Source organism: Hoplias malabaricus, chromosome 12 (genome assembly GCF_029633855.1).
Source record: "Hoplias malabaricus isolate fHopMal1 chromosome 12, fHopMal1.hap1, whole genome shotgun sequence".
NCBI lineage: Eukaryota > Metazoa > Chordata > Actinopteri > Characiformes > Erythrinidae > Hoplias > Hoplias malabaricus.
The window spans coordinates 39,368,980-39,389,060 of NC_089811.1; the positions used below are offsets into that span (position 1 = coordinate 39,368,980).

The 20,081-nt window shown below is 40.4% G+C and overlaps 1 protein-coding gene across 4 annotated transcripts in view; it reads left to right on the forward strand.

The window, feature by feature from the left end:
- The window catches only part of tns1b (tensin 1b), a 185,431-nt gene that overhangs the window by 88,612 nt on the left and 76,738 nt on the right, over positions 1 to 20,081 (forward strand). For all 4 annotated transcript variants that reach the window (XM_066685865.1, XM_066685867.1, XM_066685866.1 and 1 more), the window contains one exon: positions 15,802 to 15,840. In XM_066685865.1, the coding sequence (XP_066541962.1) occupies positions 15,802 to 15,840 (39 nt within the window). The remainder of the gene's footprint in view (positions 1 to 15,801; positions 15,841 to 20,081) is intronic.

Below are 20,081 nucleotides of genomic sequence, written 5' to 3' on the forward strand. Positions count from 1 at the left end.
CACAAGCCCTCCTGGTAATTTCTTGGGAATTGCACTAACGCTCACTCAGGTAGATTGATGGGACAGTCTTACTGGCTCCAACTTGCATTCTCACTTAACTCACTCCCATTTAGTTATTATTCAATTATCATGTAAATGTGTGAAAGGGGCTTTGTAGTATAAACAGGCAGTGTTGTGTGTATATTTTTGGCCAGCTATGATTCCTTTTCATTAACGACATTCCCTGTATGCGAGGAATAAGTGTTATAAACTAATATTGTTACTTATTTCCCATCTACATCCCATCTATGTTTCTCGAACCAATTTGTGAATTGACTATTCAATCAAATTCAAATCTCCATCCATAGCAGATTTACACTATCACAGTCTAATAATTATATAATATTTGTAATAATTGCCCTACGCCCTCTAAAACACTAAAACTCATGTAGTGTCTATGTTAAAATCGCCTTACATACCTATTCAGCTCGGACAACAATATTTCACTTTAATATTCTGGACATAGGTGTTCAAACACTGTGAACAGGGAAGGGAAGACGAGAAGGAGGAAGGCCTCTTCATAAACACGTGAAGAGTAGGAAGGGTGCTGACGGAGGCAAGAACACACGCCATGGACATTCCTGTGCAGGAGCTCAGGCACTGGGAGGTGTCAGGGGAGCGTGTGATTTAGGATTGTCTTCAGGGCTCTGCTCCCACTCAAACACTTAAGAGTCTCTGCCGTTTGAAAGTAAACCATGGCCGTCTGGCCCTAGTTGTTTATGGTTGCAGCCTGCGGAATGGCAGGGTGCAGACTTTGCCACTGATGAAGCCTCATGCAAGTGGGGAAATACAAATGGTAAAACATGCAGGGAGAAAAAAAATTAAAACAGCCAATAGGAATATATATGAATGGTGCCTGTGGTTCAGGCTTTGTCTTAGTTGTTTCCTCGCAGGGTTAAAAAATTATCTTGTGGAAATGTTTAATACAAGCTTAATGCTGTGACAAATTAAGTTGGCTTTAATTAGTAAATAAAGTGTATTCTGCAAGCCATTCTCTCCAGACTCACATTTTGTTGTTTTTCAGGTTTGAAATAAACATGTCCTTTGGCTGGTAAACAGGAGCTGTAATGTATAGTTGTGTTTGTTTTATAGCTTATTTAATTGGTCCATGTAAATGGTAATGGCGTACAGGAAAGCTTGGCTGTATAATACAGAGTGTCAAGATAAAGAAAGACCAGATGTCAGTTCCATATTTTTTATTTTATAGCCACACTCTCCATATAATCATTTATAGTGGCTCACCTAGCCCCAGATAAAGACTGTTTTTTTTCTAAAGCAATTTTCAAAACTATGACCACAGAGCAGCTGTAAGGCTTTGGCAGTTCTTAGCTTCATTGAAGGTGCCAGAGGAAGTCACTTAGGGCTGAATTAGGGAAAACATCCTGAATTTAACTTGGGGGTAATATCACGCTGAGGTTGCCAGTTCTTTTGCAGAAGGAGGTACAGGGCTCTAAAATACATTCCTACTGATAAAAACTCTATTTTAAAAGTAGCTCATTTATCATTAGAAGCCCTCATAGCCTGTGGTCACAACATGGTCAATGTGGTCTCAACCTAGGTCCAGAATCCAATCTTACCAGTCTCATGCAAGCCATGATTGGTAATGTTATTGTCTGAAACATTGGTAACTGGGGTTTAGAAGAATGCAAACACTGAATGGTCTAAATCATAATGTCTGCTCAATTATTCCGAAGGTAGTTGATGGAACATCCACATTGGAGGTCTGCTGAAGAAGAATCCAGACTATTCCTGTATTAGAGCCAACAGAATTTGACCGAATCCCTGCAGTTAGACACAAAAGGAGCAACATGCCTTAATAGGAATGCTAGCATGAGTTTTTTTGACAATGGCTGATTTTTCTGAATTGCGGCATGCAATCAGCCAGAATGGTTAGTCTAAATGAATGGGTTTTATAGAGCAGTGGTTTGAGCTGGCAACACAAGTTGGGAAGAAAAAAAAAGCCCTTCTCCTGTCTCCAATGTAAATTCTTCATGCCTTTGACGTGGTATTTCTGCCTGATGAGGGGTTTACATTTGAGGCTGAGGGCAGAATTGTCTCCATTAATTACCCAGCAGTGCCAGCCCCACAGTATGCCTATCCCTGTTGGTCCACGACTCAAAACATCCTACCGCCATTAGGAATTGATGTCATACCAGCCTTAACTGACCTCTTCAGCAGCCATAGGCAGAATGTGTGGTCAACTGGCCACAAAGAGTGAAATGGAAAGCAAATAGTGAGAATTTATAGTTTGCCACATTTACTCTGGCATGACATGGTGTTTTGAACTTAAGGATTGTTCCCTTCATGTAAAGAGCTCAGGGCGATCAATCAGTGAGATTCAGATGATCAGATCCCCCAGAGCCTGTTAAATATTAAAAGCATAGATGGGCAGATCTGCTGTTGTTCAATCACAGCGCTCAATCTGTCATCTCGGAGTGGTGACCACATCGCTAAATGACTTCCACATGTGCTGCGGGCAGCTCCGATCAGAGCTGGTCAATCAGAGGTGATTACTCTTTGAGACTTGTGGCAGCTTGGCCTGTGATTGCACACCACATAGATACTTGTCCCTGTTTTACTTCCCACTGACTGAAATGAGGCTGTTTTCCTTTACTACATGACCGTGAGTTAGTCTTTTATTACAGTCTCCCTCCTTGCGGTCTTGTTTTCTTTTCTGTGAAGGGTTTTCATACAGGGCTTCACAGGGCTGATGCTTGGACACCTGTAGTAAACATTGCCTCTTAACAGTTCAGTCCAGTTACAAGAGCAGATAGTGCAGCTGGGGGTGAGTTTAGGTCACTTGGTTTAACAGACAGACAATGGGACATCCTATTTCTGTGTTTTTTAATTTAATATTATTTATGTTATTTACATATGTATTTTGAACAGTGTTGCCGCAACAAATAGTTAAAAATACGATTCCATTGTTTACCCCAAATTCATTAACTACTTAAAGCATTGTGGTTTTGTAACAGGCTCAGCCATAATTCATTCTACATGACCATTACTCAGCCTTGACTCACCCAGTGATGCATGGAGAAAAAGCCTTAGCCATTTTGCACCAGGACCCTAAGTTTGTTTCCTATTTACTGAGTTAGGGCTACGTACAAACACCAGAGTTTTCCCAGCATTCAAACAGATGGAAAAGCGTGTAATGTTCAAAATTAAATATTGCCTTCAAATGTTCTATGCTGCTGTGCCCATAATATTGGGTGTGGTCATTAATGCATGCATTTGGCAAATGCTACTTTAATGTATAGGCTTCCATTACTTGTTATAATCTTTAGATAACCTCAAGAAGCAAACTGAAGACTTTAAACATAACTTAGCCAAGTGACAAACTGCCTTCTCTGTGAGGGTTGGTTTCTGTCTCGTTTGCAGACATACACATGTCTATATTTCTGTGTGATCCTTGCCTGTGTCTTGCTCTGTCTGTGATAGATACATCCTTAGCTACAAATGTGAGAGCCAGGCTGAGGGGTTGTTCAGCTTAAAGGTCTTGTTGTATAACAATGCCTCAGGAGCCTCATGATGTTCTGGATTGATGGTAAGCACGCTGGGCTTATATTCACAGATGACCTGTGCGTAGGACTACTGATCTAGGAACAGATCCTGCACTTCAGTCACGCCAACAGATCATTGATCAGCTTTCTGAATAGCAGCTCAGGCCAAAACTAGAGGCTGCGGTGGATCACCTCTCTCTTCTTATCTCTCCGTTTTAGGTCTTGCAGTCATGGACCTCGTGTTCTTTAGGAAGTTCTAGTGATGTGAATTCTTGAGCACATGCAAAGGGAAGACCACTCCCAGCACGGTTGAACGCAATGTGAAAAATGTCTTTGGGAACAGTAGTTGCGCGCCAATAAATGAGGAGGTGAGGAGGGGCATGGGAAGACTTTGGTACCCCCTCCCCACCTCAAACAACATACAGACCTCTTCAGACCTCACCCTGTTTAAACTCCATGAGCATGGACCTCTTATCAGACCCTGTCTCCCTGAGGAATGTTTATAGAAAGCAGGCCCTTTTCAGAAGTTTCAGGACAGAGCTGGTGTTCACTTGTTTGCTTTTGCACTTGATTTATGGGCCTGGTAGAGAAATAAAGCCAGGAAAAGCAGCCCTGCACTGATATACACCATCAGGCGGTGAGCTGTTGTTCCAGCCACATCTGTGAAAAGACCCTTGTTGGGCTCAATTGTGTTTGATTTTCTTTGTGCTGTAGTGTAAGTAAACTTCTGTAGCTTAGTGTACAGCCCTGTTCAAAGGCGATTGTTATGATTTTAATCCAATACACTTTTTATACATTTCAGAGAATGTTTCTTTACCGTTTGTTAGATCTCAGGTCGGTTTGCGCACTGGAAAAAGTCTGGTTCTGTACACAGCCCTAGCTTGGTAAATGGGAAACACACTTAGTGTCTTGGTCCCAACTGACTAAAAAACTCTCTCCCTCCGTTGCCTGCTCAGGCACGGCTGAGAAATGCCATCTGGAGTATTTTGGACGGTGGCGAGACCTCTGAACATTGAAAAGCATAAGGGAGCTCTATTCCTGCTCCATAGGTGGGTACTATTGACTTATTTTTGTTTGTAGGTTTACATTACTTAAGGAGGAACTCACTCTATTTTCAGGAGACCGCTAAGTGCATGGAAGTAAACATAGACCCAAAGTGATGCAAAAATAAACAGTTTGAGTTACAAATGAGTTTCTGTAGTCATTTAAACAGTGGATGAAAGTTAAACATAAAGCATTAAAAAGCTACAGCATGTTTATTACTCAAACATACCGTTCCACCTTAAAAGATGCAGCAACCTACATTACTTAAGGTGGAACTGACTGAAGATTACTAAAAATACTGAAAGTGATACAAAACTAAACAGATCAAGTTGCAAATGAGTTTCTGTGGTAATTCAACATTAAACAAATACCTACAAACAAGTTAAGCTATAAACACAAACAAGCTACAATAGGCTTCTTACTCAAACATTTTACCTTAAAAGCTGCAGAGCTTCTGAATGAACACAAACAGGAGAGGAGATTGTTTGGCTGTGAGGACAGTTGTTTTCACGAATTGTCTATGCGTTGCCTGTAAGTGAACTGCTGCTTGATGTTCTTATTTCACTTTAGCTACCATGCTAACCATTGATCATGTAATGAACCATAGCAATGCACTGAAACCACAATACTCAATCTGTGAAATAGAGATACAGTGTTTTCCTATGGCTTGTTTATCTGTACAACTGATCAATAATAACACAAGTAGAGCTTATACTTGTGTATGTGTCTGTGTCATTGCCCTGAGTTGCTCTTCAGTGAGTGAGGAAGGGGCACATTCATCATGCTGACCCTGAAGTGATGTTGTAGATAACTCTTCTGGATGCTTGTAGTCTCCAAAAGTAGAGTGCAAGTCTTCACCAGCCTGTGAGGGTTTTTTTCTCTAGCTCATAACTCTTCCACTCCAGTGGGCTAAGTGCCACCTGGACTGGCTGATACCACTGGCTTGCCTCAACCTGTCAGAGTTCCCTGTCAGCACACAAACACACACACATACACACATATGTGAGGTGCCTAGAATGGTCAGCAGTTAGCCTGTCATGTAGACGAAATACGTTTAATCTTTAATTATGATAGCATGGATGAATGGGAATGTGTAATGCAGTTTAGTGGCTTTGAGTACATGGAGCCACTTGGCTGATTGTATCCCCGCTTATTGTCCTTTTGTACTATTTTATAGTGGGATTGCATTTCAGTAATTGCCCTCAGTTGCTCTTAAGGCTCCCTTGTGATTGGAGATTAACCTTTCTCTTGGCCCACACTCTCTTTCTTTCTTTATGTGGAAAACTCTGGGAAGCGCTCCCTTCTCTCTGTGCGTGAACGTCACATCCTGCCTCCCCGGTTGGTTTGTTTTCCAGTCACTAAGGCCAGCAGGCATATCATGAATAAGTTTACATGTAAAGAAGATAATGCTGGTGACTGTATTCTCTCTCTCTAGCATTGGAAGGGTCTGGACTGGTGTGCTATACTTTCAGAACCAAAAAGGAGATTTTGTTTCCAACAACTGAACTTAGTCCTGTTTGGAGAACAAATGAAAACGTTTATGTGAACTGGAACTGCGCTTAGCATCATCATGCGGACTGTAAACATAGCAGGGGCAGGTCACGGAATTCCACTGGATTTGCTTTTTTAAGAAACAAGCCTTTTTCCTCAACTCAGTTCCCTAATAAAATACATGCCAGAATGCCGTTGGAGCCTTTATTTGCCTATTACTTCATGGCTTTCAGGAGCATTAACTATTGAAATGATGGTAATATATCCAAGTGGTTGACATCATAAATATACACACTATGTTGCATGACTATAATGTCTCTGATTTTCTTTTAACTATACTAATAAAGAGATATTGAAAATGTAAGCATACCTCTGTGGCCAGAAACATTTGCAGAAAGCAATGGGGGACTTATGTTTTTCATTGGGAGAGCAGTGGAACATGAGGAATCGCGAGGGAGGGGTGAGTGGTGAAATATCACTCATGCAGGGTCTCCTATCCCTCGGTCTTGCTGTCCACCCTGTCCCATGGCTATTTTTAATACCCAATAAATCCATGCCTTCCTTTCTCTTGGCACTCTCCACCTTACCTGCTATTGGTCAGTGCTTCTATTTTCAACTAAAGCGGCTGGATATGATTTGAATGTTGGAGGTTGGCAACACGTTTCGGCACCAGATGCATGGATTATTTCAGTCTGGATAAATATAATAGCGCTCAAAATATGTTTATTCAAGTGTTCAGATCCAACATCACATTGTGGCATTGACCTCAACTGAGCTTCATTTCCTGCCGACCACTTCAGGGGACAGGGGAGAAGCATCATGAGCACATGATCGTGGTGGACTTGCCTCAACTGGCAGAGTTTGAGGGGGTGAAGAACTGAAGATAAGAAGGCGTCCTCCCTGGAGAGTGAGTGTAACAGAATGGTCAGCACATGACCCCCAGTTTTCTCAGTGCGATGGCTCACAGTTTCATTTAGTTAACACAAGCATGTAAGGAATGCGAAAACATAATTACCCCTTATTATACACCACTCATTTGTACACCCTGATAGTATCAACAAATGCTTCCACCCCACTCTCTCTCTTTCTCCTGCTCACTCTCCCTCACAAAAGAGAATACTGAGGCTTTGTGTTGCACCACATGCCAGACAAGGGGCTGGGATTTTTTTCTTTTTTTTTTTATGTGTGCGCACCGTTTTCCCTTCTCTGCCCCAAAAGCCCCTGATCCCACCCAACTGATTAGCCAAGTTATGATTAGCCAAGTTAGAGACAAAGAAGGAAAAATGTCCAATTGCAAAGCAAAACAGGCATTGTATCAAAGGGTGCTTGTTTTTATTCTGAAACAGTCTTTTAATCATTTTATTGTGTAATTTGAATCAGTTTATGTTATTTCTTTTTTCTTTATCTCTTCATCAATGAAGTCAGAAACCTGCGGCAGTTTGGTCAAAAAGTTTGGGTTTCACAATCAAATCTTACAACAATGAGTTATTTAATTATTCTCTTTATTTCTTCTTTGTTCATATTTTTTTCCCACTGAAGACCACTTAAAGGGTTATAAACTTATTATAACCAAGTAAACACTGTTTATTGGGGTCTTGTTGGAACTTCTGTGATATGCTTTGCCACAAGTATCAAACACCACAGCACTGTTCTCACTCTGTCTAAACAGTCCTGTTCAGAACAACTGGTTTCAGGAAATCACGGCGCTCCTGAAAGTTGTTAGCATGATCTTTCTTTTTGTACTTAATAATTCTGTGTTTTTAATATTAAATGGCCTCTGATCTGTTTTATTATGCCTCATTCAACAAGTATTCAGAGCTGAAGTACTGTGTATAACCTCAGCATGAATGGGTGGAGCTACTGCCTTGGTCTTGTTTATCATCATCGCAATTTCAATAAATTCTAACTGGGTTTCTTTTGCAGCTTTTTTCTTTAAGCTGAGAGTGTAAAGTGTATGGCATGTTTCAAATCAGTAATAATGTTCAATATTGCTTGTTTATTTTAAACTTTTTTAGTTTTCCATGGCACATGGCTTTATGTTTGTAGTCAGATTAGACTAATTATAGAAACAAATTAAAGAAGTTATTTTCAGCTGGAAAATGTGTGTATTGGGAACTTTACCTTATCATGACTAAATTAGTACAGAATTAGTGTTGAAGGGAGACTGCAGGAAGCACGTCAGAAGTTTTATTGTGCATATGAGTCAACCCTAAAACTGATTGGCCCTTAGGCCATAGTCATGCCGTTAAGATAAATGGATACTCAGTCTCAGGGGTGCTGTGTGTAGGAAGCACATACTTCAGCGCAGTTACATCTGACAGTGTGAGAATTTAGTGAATATTATATATTCACCATAAATCTTCAGGGTGCTCCGATCCTTGCAGGTGGAGGCTCAGTGAATCAGATCAACTGTACTTATCATTAACATGGCCTTTTTTCCTGTGGTGAGAAATGCTCTATCCTTTACCACAGAATAAAGTTGTTTACAAGTTTACTCAGTATTTATGTATCTTTACACTTATATAGTGCCTTTCTAGACACCCAAGGACGCTTTACAATCCACACTGCTCAGAACGCTCAGTCTACACACACACATACTGGTGAGAAGCGGCAGCCAAACGCACACAGCGTACTCTCGACCAGGAACGACCGTCCACCTGGAGGACTGGTTTAACCCAGGACACAGTGCCAATCCATATCTGGGCTCACACACATTCACTCACACAAACAGACATTCATTCACATACACACTCATTCACTCACACACCAGGACAGTTATTAGAGGAGCCAATTCATCTACCCTCCATGTTTTTGGACTGTGGGAGGAAACCGGAGCCCCCGGAGGAAACACACGCAGACACTGGGAGAACATGGAAACTCCACCCAGATGGGAGAACATGGAAACTCCACCCAGATGGGACTTGAACCCAAGATCCCAGCGCTGGGAGGCGAATGTGCTCACCACTAAGCCATCGTGCCACCGTGATGAGTTTGTGGTCATTCACTTTAAATGACCCCCTCACCACCCCCCAATTTTTGTCACTTCCACTTCAAACTACTAACTAGGTCTCCCTTAGTTGCAGCCACAGATGCTCCTGCCACAAGTTGATGGCAAGTTTGATGCTTTCAGTGAACAAATACGGTCTCACTCTCAGGATTCAGTCAGTTGCATTCTGATTGGCCATCTGTACCTCTGTGAACTTCTGTGTATCATTTTGTACTGGCTCAGTTACAGGTCTGATGTGAAAGTCTGCCCCCACATGTCATGCCAAAATAGCAAACTTGTTATTGGTCCTTTTTTGTGTCAGTCAAGTTTCTTTTCCTACAGTAGTAAGCGGTGCATTGCCCACGTTCTGTTGGGTCTGCCAAGGTTTTCCATGACAAACAAAGCTACCAAGGGTGGTTGAAGAATATAATGTGTTTTCTCTGAGATACGCCAAAGCAGTCACCAACTGCTGCTAACAATAATATAACAATAATATACAGTTCAACACACTTGGAAGAGACCATTAACTGTCAATATTATATTTAAATAAGATACCTGCATTTGTTCCCATTGTGCTGAGTGAATAGGGGAGTAGTGGTTGTCCACTTTAGAATTCACCTGTGCTCAAAGCTGAAAGGAACCTGTCTATGTTGTAAATGGTCTGTGAAGACCATGTGTGGCTTTCGGTCACAAGAGATGCTCAAGCCAACTGCAGAAGCTCTGTGGGAAAGACAGCTCGACACACTCCAGAATCTCAGTAATGTGTGTGGGTGCAACTCCTTCTGTTCCCCGCAGTATTAATCTTGCTATGTTGTTAAAGGCCTTGTTGTTTTGACACAGAAGGATCTCTGGGGTTAAGGGTTACAAGCTGTGCATCTCACAGACTTAAAACTGTCATGTACTGTGCTTGAGAGTCAAGCACATATTTCGGGTCCATTTAAATCAGACATTTTGTAGGGGTGGGCAGTATGGCACAATGATTATATTACAATGGAGATGTTTTCACAATACATGGAATTTCACAATATTTTGACACTCGTAATTCCAATCCCAAAAACAAAACTATGCCTTTTTATTCCAACAAACTGTACTACAATTAATCAAATTAAACATAGGCTCCCTTTGGGGTGAAACCCATAGGTGGTAAGTCACCCTGCGAAGGACTGGAGGGTGTGTTTCCAACCTCCCGCCTTGTGCCCAGTAATTACGGGTAGGCTCTGGACCCACCACGACCCTGAACTAGATAAGCTGTTACAGACAACGGATGAATGAATGAATATAGGTGGTCAGTACACCCTGATAACTATGACAGTTGAGAGTCAGGGGATGAATCCATTTTCAGAGTACTTTATTTGGAGCAAGCTTACAATTGTGTTTAAAAATGCAGGCAGACAGTTATTGTAGACATTCATAATCAGAAAAAACAAACTAAAGGGCTAAGGTCAAAAACAGAAATATTAGGCAACCCAGGCTGAATTCACAGTGGTGCACAGTGAAGCTGCCAAACAGCTCCAACATTTTGGGGTTGCGTGTTGAATCCCTGACTCGGGTCACTGTGTGTGAGCAGTTTTGTGTGTTCTAACTGCATTTGCCTGCGTTTCCTCTGGCTCCTCAATATTCCTTCCATATTTAATAACACACCTTTGTAAGTGGATTCCCTTTGTCCTCAGATTTGAGTGTGTAATGCCCCATGGAGGACTAGCATTCTGTCCAGGGTGTGTTCCTTTCATCCAAAGATTCCACATAGTCATTAACCCCACTGCAATACTGATCAGGCTAAAGCGGTAACATAAGATGAACAAATATTCCACGGACGGAATTTGATGAGAATTGATGAGATTCTGAATAGCCGTAGCTGAGAGTCATTTCCAGAAGGCTGATCCTACAGGCAAAGGAGGAGAAAATAAAAAACTGATATCTTCATTTTGCCCAACCCTACTCTGTAGATAATGTGGCTTCTGGGAATCTGTTGACTAGATGGTATCCCTTGCAGAAAAAAACATGAGAGCATGTTGGTTTGAAAGCCAAACAAACAAAATTTACAAACAAAAACAAAAGGCTTGTAATGTCATGCCCATACACCAACATCAGTCCATCGCAGCATCATTGCCCACATTTGATTTGATTAAACGGAACCTCAACATAAGAAAAGGAAAATGATACAGTCCAGACATACCAGAGACTTCACAGACGACAGGGGCACCAGATCTTAGGACTAAAAAAAAAGGTGTTGGAGCGGTTATAGGCTGCAGGTAGAGAAGCTGTCATCAACGTGGGTCTGCCTGCAGATCTACACCAGGGGAAGGAATTCTGAGCTCAGATAAACTATGGATCATACGCTAAGCTCTTGATACAGTAAGAGTCTTAGTTCAAGATGGTAATTGTGGTTTAGCCAAAGGAATGATCACAGTTACACTGGCTGAGAAGAAGTGGCTATTGGTCAATACTAGTTTTCTAAAAGACTAAGGTCAATTTTAATCATACTACAAAATTAGTCAAAACATCAAAATTCAAAGTCAAAATTCACATGCTAACAACTGGGTAAAATTGGTGCTTTGCTTACAGAAACAGGCACTTTCTAATATTTTACAGTACTGAATGGTGCCCTATTGTTTCACAAAACACAACTCTGGATGCTCTACCCATCTAGCCCACCCTTAGCGTTAAGCCAAACACCCAGAGTGGGTTCACAATGTTTTGAATCCTCTTGCAAGCTTTGCTGATATGGTACATTTCCTAAAACTTTGTATCTGGTTGTTGTCAAGTCCTAGAGTACGATCCTTGTGAAAAGTAGTGAAAAGTACAGGGCTGGTGATTTTGCAGCCTGTGTGAGTAGAAGTGAAGGCATACAATGAGTCAGGCTGCTGACAGATGGAAGGCTGAGTGCAGGCAGAGGCTGATGACAGAAGATGATAAATAGCTATGTTTTAATCAGAAGCTTTTTTTTTTTTTTACAATATTTCATAATCAACATCCCTGATTCACACTTCTCACAAAAACTGTGCACATTTAACACTTCTCCGTATGTTTTAGGTTTAGAGATTCCCTATCTACCATGTAATGAAACCAAAGGTTTTGGTCTTATCAGTACTTTTGTTGTTAGAGCTTGTTCCAGCTGTGGTGTTTATGGTTCGTTTAGCTAAGCTGATCCTTGCGGTGGGAGTAAGCTAGACATTGTGTAGTGTTTGTGTGTTTTGCACACCCACATCCTCAGCTGAAATAACATCTTTCAGTAAGAAGCCTTTTTATTCAAATCAAACACAAGCGCCGGTCATTCCTGGGCTATTTCTCGTGGCCCCGGCTAAGTTCAAAACATCCTGTTGATGTTCTAAAATAATATAATACACTTAATAGCATGCTCGATGTTGTTTTAAGAGAAGAATCTTGAATAAGTTCAGCTATTTTGGAGCCATTTAGACAAGTGCAAAATAATTTCTTTTTCTAGCATCAAACAAAACTAGCTGTTGCTCATAGGTTTTACATGTAGGACCCCCAATCAGTTTTAAACTATATATGATTAAACTATAGCTGCCAAAATGATGGTTTTTATTTTTTATTTAATTTAATATTTTTTTGTAATGCCATAAAGAGCTGTTTTTATTGCTGTTTAAAACGATTTGTGAGTCACAATATTTTTAAAGAATCCTTAAATTGATACAGAACACACTTAAATCTCTTTCCAAACAGAACCAAAAGTGTTTGTTCTGTGCCTGTGCTTCCCAAGGCGTCACCCGCCGATATGGCTACATTCTATATAGTGCAAACATTTTCATTACATTCAACCACATAATAAACTTTAATTTATTCAGGTATGGATTTTGAATTAGAACTCCTGTTTCAAGGATTTGGTCAAAGAAATGTTATGGCCCTTTTCCATTAAGGATGGAAGATATCTGGCCTGAGCTCAGCATTAGGAATCTGTGCCTTTGAATATCTTGTAGAGGCCTTGATTTATGAATCTCTTGCCAAAAATTGCTGTGAAATGGACACAGCAAAGTTGAATGCAAATGATACGTTAGTGGGACCTCTATATATTACTGTGTTAAAGCCAGTACAGGGAGTTGATCTAATCCAGACTGGAATACTCTGTGGACATTGCCTATATCTCCTTTATGTGTCAGGTACAGCTGTGCTGGGTAAAGTTTGTACACTATTTGTTATTTTCTTTGCTCAGGAAGATTTTAATATTAGATTTTGTGAGCTTGGAATTGTTTCAGTGTCATAAATAATGAAGTTCAGGTATGTTCATGTGTCCAGTGTAGTTCATAACTGCATGTAAACATCATCTCAAAGTGTTTGAATGTTAATGCTAATACAGCTATATTAAAATTTGGTGTATATGATGTTTATGTTCAGTTAAGATTTACAGTTATGAGTTGACCCTTGGAGACTGATTTAATTCAGTGGATTTAATTCAGTCACATTCAGTTCACTTCAATGCATCGTTAGTCTTGTTTAAAAAAATCTATTGAATTCATTTCCATTGATTCCTTCATAAAATAACACACAATTCGTCCATTCATACTTTAAAAAATGATCTTAAACAATGTCTATGGATGCACAATTTAGATTATTTTTGGGCCGATACAATAACCGACAATTAGCACCTTAGTGTAGCCGATACGAATATTAATAAGCGATAATTGTATCTTTTTTGTAATTAAAGCAAATTCACAATGGATTAAAGCAAAACAAATTATTTTTACCATAGGCTGCCATAGGGCAATCGTTTTCTTCAGTATTTGTACATTTCTCTACTGAAGCATGTTCTGTGCATGAATGGTTCCTAGAGGGGCGCTAATCAGAGCAGCACCAGGTTTGTTTTGGAAAGCGACGGAGAGAGCAGCGTAAAGCAGCACAGAGCGTGAGAGAGAGAGTGTGTGTTTGAGTGAGTGTTTGTAGCTGTTTATCAGTGTGTTTCAGTAATAAATTCAGATGCTGAATGACTCTGTATCATTTTTTATGTGTTTTATATAAGAAGGGCTCTTGCACTGTTGTGGTTGAGAGTATCGTTTTGTCAGCAAGAGTAACTTGCTGTGTGTGTGTTTACACCACTATCTGTGTGTGTGTGTGTGTGTGTGTGTGTGTGTGTGTGTGTACTGAGCGACACTGATATTTTAAAATAATTTTCACCATGGAGAATTTAATCCCAGAAACTTTTCTCTGCGGAAACTGTGAATAACGTCCACATGGCAGACTTCATTGTGTACTTACAAGCGTCAGTGTACATGCACAAGCACAAGAAAAGTGCCAAGTTAATGATGTAATATCAGCAGAAGTTCAAATATCGGATCGATAACAATAACATCCACATATTGGCAAAGAGTATATCAGCCGCAAATCTCTTGCATGTGAAACTCATTAAATCTTGAATAAAAATCAGTCATGTCTACAGGATGTGTCCTCAAACATTTGACAAGTAGTGATCATCTAAATGGACATTTTTGGTCATTTTACAGGGCAGTAACACTCAGGACAGTTTGTTTTTGTTTACCTCTCTGTCCTGACCCTGGCGTGAAGATGAAGTGAATGGATGCTTGTGTGAGCAGCTCCAGTGGCGGCAGAGAGCTGCAGTGTGTTTGGGTGTATGAAGACAGCTCAACTTCATATCCACATCAACTCTGAAACATTTCATCTTCATGTTCTAATCATTGCTGGCCGAGTCATTATCCTCCTCCAACCTGTTTAGGGAGCACAGTGGTCGTTTGTTCATCACAGGCATAAGGATTGGTCACGGCAGTGGCCAGAGCTCTAATCCTATTAGACTGGCCCTCAGCAGATCATGGGGTCCTGCAAAGCAAATCATTTTTGAACATCACTGACTTCCCAATCTTATTTGCACAGTGGAAAAATGGGCTGTGTCTGTGTGTTGCATCTGATTTGCTGATTACCTCCATTTGTAGAACACTGGTTGTAAATTTAGCATCTGCCCAGTGAAATGTACTGTGCATTATACAGAGAATACTACTCACTTATTGAATGCCAATTACAGTCGTCAGCTGTCCATTGTTTCAGGTGATGATTTAAGATATGCCTCTTGCATAAATAAGGAGAGATCCAATGGAAAATAATTAGAAAAAAAAAGATTTTCCAAACATGATGAAAATATTGTGAAAATGGGACTCCCTCACAATAACAACCTTGCAAAACCTAAACTGCCTACACCAGATAAACAGTAAATTTAAGCATTCATATTTACTTTTGCTTCGGATTGAGACTGAAACAATTGAGATGGACTAGTGTTTCTGACTTTGTACTTGAGATTACTCAAATTGTGATCAACAAACAAACAAAAAAGAAGCCAAATACAACCAACATCTAAGACTGAACTTGGAAAAATGGAAGCATGGAAAAATATTTTTGTAGATTTCTTTGAAAAACTTAAAGTTGCCTGGTGGACATACGGCACACTGTTCACAATGTAATATATTATATATAGTAGATGTTTCTGTGAAATTTTCTGATTTGTTTGTGTTTGTGTGTGAACTTATACAAATACCTAGAGATTTTTTTTTATTATTATTAAATGAGTGAACTATTCCTTAGGTCTTATAGTCACATATCATTTAAAAATGACTGTAAGCAGTTGCTCACTTTCAGTATTTCATGACTTCCAAAGACGTTCTTGGATTGTTGTGTAATGTTTTCTGCACCGACATGAATAATAGTGGTCTCTAAGTTCATCCAGGTGCATTTTTTGCTAGCTTACTGAATACCACGTCTTTCTTTGTTTTCCAGGTCTCTCCGTCCTGTGTTCCTGCTGCTAACTACGAACTGGTAAGAAGATCTCTGCTGTTTATTTGTCATTCTGTTTGATTACTTTTCTAGAATATTATTTGTGATACGAGTGTCCTCAGTAAATCAGTCAGATAAAGTGCACTGCCTGTTTTGGAGATCAGCGAGAGTTGCTTCACATTCGTATTCATAGAAGGAATTAAAGAGTCAGACCTGAAAGAGGCAGTATTCAGCAAGGCCAGATAAGCCTGAGGGGATAGCAAAGAATAAAGAATACCATACAGATCTTTCCCTTTTTTGGTTTGAAGTGTGTTTTTACTCTCAGCTGGATTTTTGTTTCTCCTTGCACGCTCTTTGGACACATTTATTTTTACTCCTGGCAAAGTGCAATGTCCTCCATTACCTTTTCTGCACTTTCAGTAGTGTTCACCCTGTTCTCTGTGTTCTCAGAATCAGTTTAGTTTTTAGGTTTTTGACACAAATCAAATCTAATAGTTTTCCCAGTGTCAAAGAGATTTGTGCTCTTTTTTTGGTGGTTTCCCATTAGAGAGCGGTGTTTCGTAGAAGTTGTTTTGAAGATAGCAGGTATGCAGGACGGCTGTCTACCTGCCCAGAGGAGCAGCTCCCTCAGGCAGTAAACACAATCATTCAAACTATTTAAACTCCATTGAAACAGTGATGAGGTGAATTTTAAAACTCATCCGTGTTATTCCAGAGTAGAGTTGAGGAAAACAAACAAACCAACAAATATATAAAAAAGAGGGCGCTGCTGCTGCAGATGTTTACAGAAACCTGACACAGCTGAACTTAGAGAAAATAGTGGTTTACTAGAACAACAGTGACTGAGTAGGCATCAGCAGACATGGACCGCCTGTGAAGGTGTGAGAGCTGGAATTGCACAATCAATGCAGTAAAGATGTGCTTGGATGGTCTTTTTTTAAAAGAGATTCTTGCACTTGTTCATGACTTGTGTTCTTTGGAGTGATGGAGCCTGATTCAGTACCTTTGGGATGATGACACATGCACAGTAATTCAGAAATATTCCTGAGTTTAATCGGAGGAGCTGTAAATGTGACCACCCTCAACATTTGTCTCTGACATTACTGGGACTTTATCCTCCTTGCGCCATAGTAAAGACAGTCAGAGTCAGCACATGTGAGAATGGAGCAGGAAATATTCCGCCGTTTCTCTTGCACGCACTGCACAGGCAATGCGCCACGCCTAAACATGTGTTTCATCTCCTGCTGTGAGAGCACAGACCATGCAGAAAACCACTGAGGGCTGCATGTGTGAACAACCACTCCAGAACATCTCTGGACCTGATACTCTGGAGTTTTTCTAGAAATTCTCTGGAGTTCACGTGTGAAGAGGTATTAGTTGTGATTCATCCGTGATTATATTCTGTATTGTTAGATCGTCCACTGTGAGCCAGAACTGTGCAGGGACGGTGATAGCCTGAAGGATTTTTCTTTCTTTCCCTGTCACAATAAAAACGTGGGACTATTTCTTCCCTATGTTCATGATGGATTCATAATAGCTCATCCCCTTAGAGCACTGTTCTCCCCAACTGCATTTCCACACCAAGACTATTTCTTCTTCCTCTCAGCGTCTTTTAAACAGGGTTAAACAAGAGCTATGCCCCTTTGACTTCCAGGCTGCTGCTTTGCTCAGCACTGTGCTTTATACACTCTCTGGTGGACCATTTCACAGAGCAAGGAAGTAGCTGATGAAAATACCTCTGAGTTTACCATTCCAAATGAATATCTAGTTATTTTGGTTATAAATCAAATCAGGAGTTCACATAATTAACAACTAAGCATGTTGTGGTCTGAAGAATAATTTGGCAAGCCACTTGCAATCAGAGGTCATCTGTCAAAAATGCTATGATCAGGGTTTTAACTAACATTTATCTGCTGCGTGAGTGTACAGTATAGTGCTGTGAGTGTGTTGACACTCAGTGTCTTTGTTCTGAATTCAAATCTGTTGACTAAGCTATTTAGACTAAATGCATTTCTGTGAGAAGTAGATGGCATTTAAAATTTTGTGAGACCAGGTACTGATGTAAGTTCACATATAGCACCCTGTAATTACTCCATCTAGCCATAGAATGCAGGTTAGGACTCTACAAGCCAATGCTGTGTGGCTTTGTGTCCCTCTTGTTGATGTATGATACTGGATATGACGATCTGAGAGCTGCTCCAGAGCATTTCAAATCAGTCTTTTCTATGGAGATAATTCAAGTTCTGTGTGTCCATGGATGATGCACATTTTATTATAAAGGAAGTCTGCGCACATTTAGACACATTGGACATAGTCTAAGTCTCTATAGTATTTTAATCACTGGGAAGAGAAAAGATTCCTCCAAGATGACGTGGTGTTAGTGGAATCAGAAGCAGCGTGAGGGCAACTCTGCTGGAGACCTGGCTTCTCCTTACTCCTTGTTTGGTGAATTCCTAAGAGCTGAGAGGATGGATGGCCTGGATGTTGTATGGAGTTGTGATGTACACACACACACACACAAACATTTAACTGTTAACTTCTCTTGCTTTGCTGTGGACGTGAATGTCTTGTGATGAATACAAGGCAATGGAATGAAGATTAAAGCAATCAAATGTAAATCACTTGACAGTGTAAATTCATTGCCGTGACTGAATCGAGAATAGGTAACAAATCCCTTCAGAGTTTAGTTAGTAACCATCAGTTAACTACATATCTTTTGGTTGGAAAAATATGTTTATATGTTTTTATATGTAATATGTTTTTATGTGGCTCATCCAGACCCTGGAGACTAATGTGTATGTAGTCATTGATATCTTACAACTATGGTCTGTTAAAAATGACGTAACCCACGTTGTGATTCTGGGTAGGCTCCGGACCTACCGTGACTGTGAAGTCGGATGAAGCAGGTACGGAAAATGAACAAATAGCACACCTTTTCTTCAAGTCAAAATGACACAAGGAACAAACAACACAGTACCATTGTACCCCTTTCTAAATTGCCATGTTCAGAAAAGCAGTCAGTGCCTATCACTTTAAATGAGATTGAGCAACATACTTCTCTTCAATTCTCTTCCTCATCTGCTCTTAAGCCACTCTGTTTTAGAGATACTTAGATGAGGAGCTAGTAAAACTGTACAGATTCTCCTTAATACATACCCAGGGGGGGGCAGTGTAGATAAGAATAGCTGATTTTTTTTGTTTTTATATTATGACCATTTAAAATACAGATTGTGGGCTATTATGGGATTGTAAAACATGGTTTTGTTGTTATTGTTACTGCCTGTTGCCAGTGAATGACCAAAAGAAACCTATTTACCACAGAGGAGTCATGAGGTTTTGTCCTGTCAGAGATCATTTTTGTAGATTTTTAAAAAGAGAATTTAAAATTTAATACCAGCACATTCAGTTCCTCACATTCAGTTCCAGCCCAACAGAGCTCTAAGTTTGTAGCTGATGACAGCAGCAATTTTTTGTCAGGCTCATACTCACCTCATTTTTCTACTACACAGCTTAACATGCAGCACTGGATGCAAATTGGATTTTGTCTCAATGACTGAATTCTCTAGCTCAGTGTAATTTCGTAGTGGGTTTTTTTTTCTGCTGCTGATGTAGTGTTTTGCAGTGTTACATGACGTTTTAATTTGTAGCTGTGGGAAATGTCCAGTCCTAACTGAAGCGTGATGAATGCTGCTGGAGTCCTCAGTACTATGGCTCTAATGTTGTGGGCGATCAGAACTCCTCGAGGACGTGCAGGGAGTGCTGTGTTGCATGTCGACATTCTCACACACTGGCAGGCTGCATTCCACAGACATGCCCTCAAGTTGGCCAGACAGGACACTGGAGAGAGAGAGAGAGAGAGAGAGAGAGAGAGAGAGAGAGAGAGAGAGAGAGAGAGAGAGAGAGAGAGAGAGAGAGAGAGAGAGAGAGAGAGAGAGAGAGAGAGAGAGAGAGAGAGAGAGAGAGAGAGAGAGAGAGAGAGAGAGAGAGAGAGAGAGAGAGAGAGAGAGAGAGAGAGAGAGAGAGAGAGAGATTGGTGTTTACAGAAATGCTGCACATACTCTTGAGCTACAACACGTGCCAAACATTGTTGGTGATGGTGATGTTGGGGGGTCCATGTTTTGATATTAGGTGATCGGATAAATGATGGTGTACAAGTAAAGTAGCAGAACTCATTAAAAGAGGTGTTTACCTACCTTTGGACATGTAGTATGTGAGTCAAAAGGAGAAATAACGAGAGAGACCTCAGTATGACCTGTGGACACATGCAACTTTATGAGCTATAA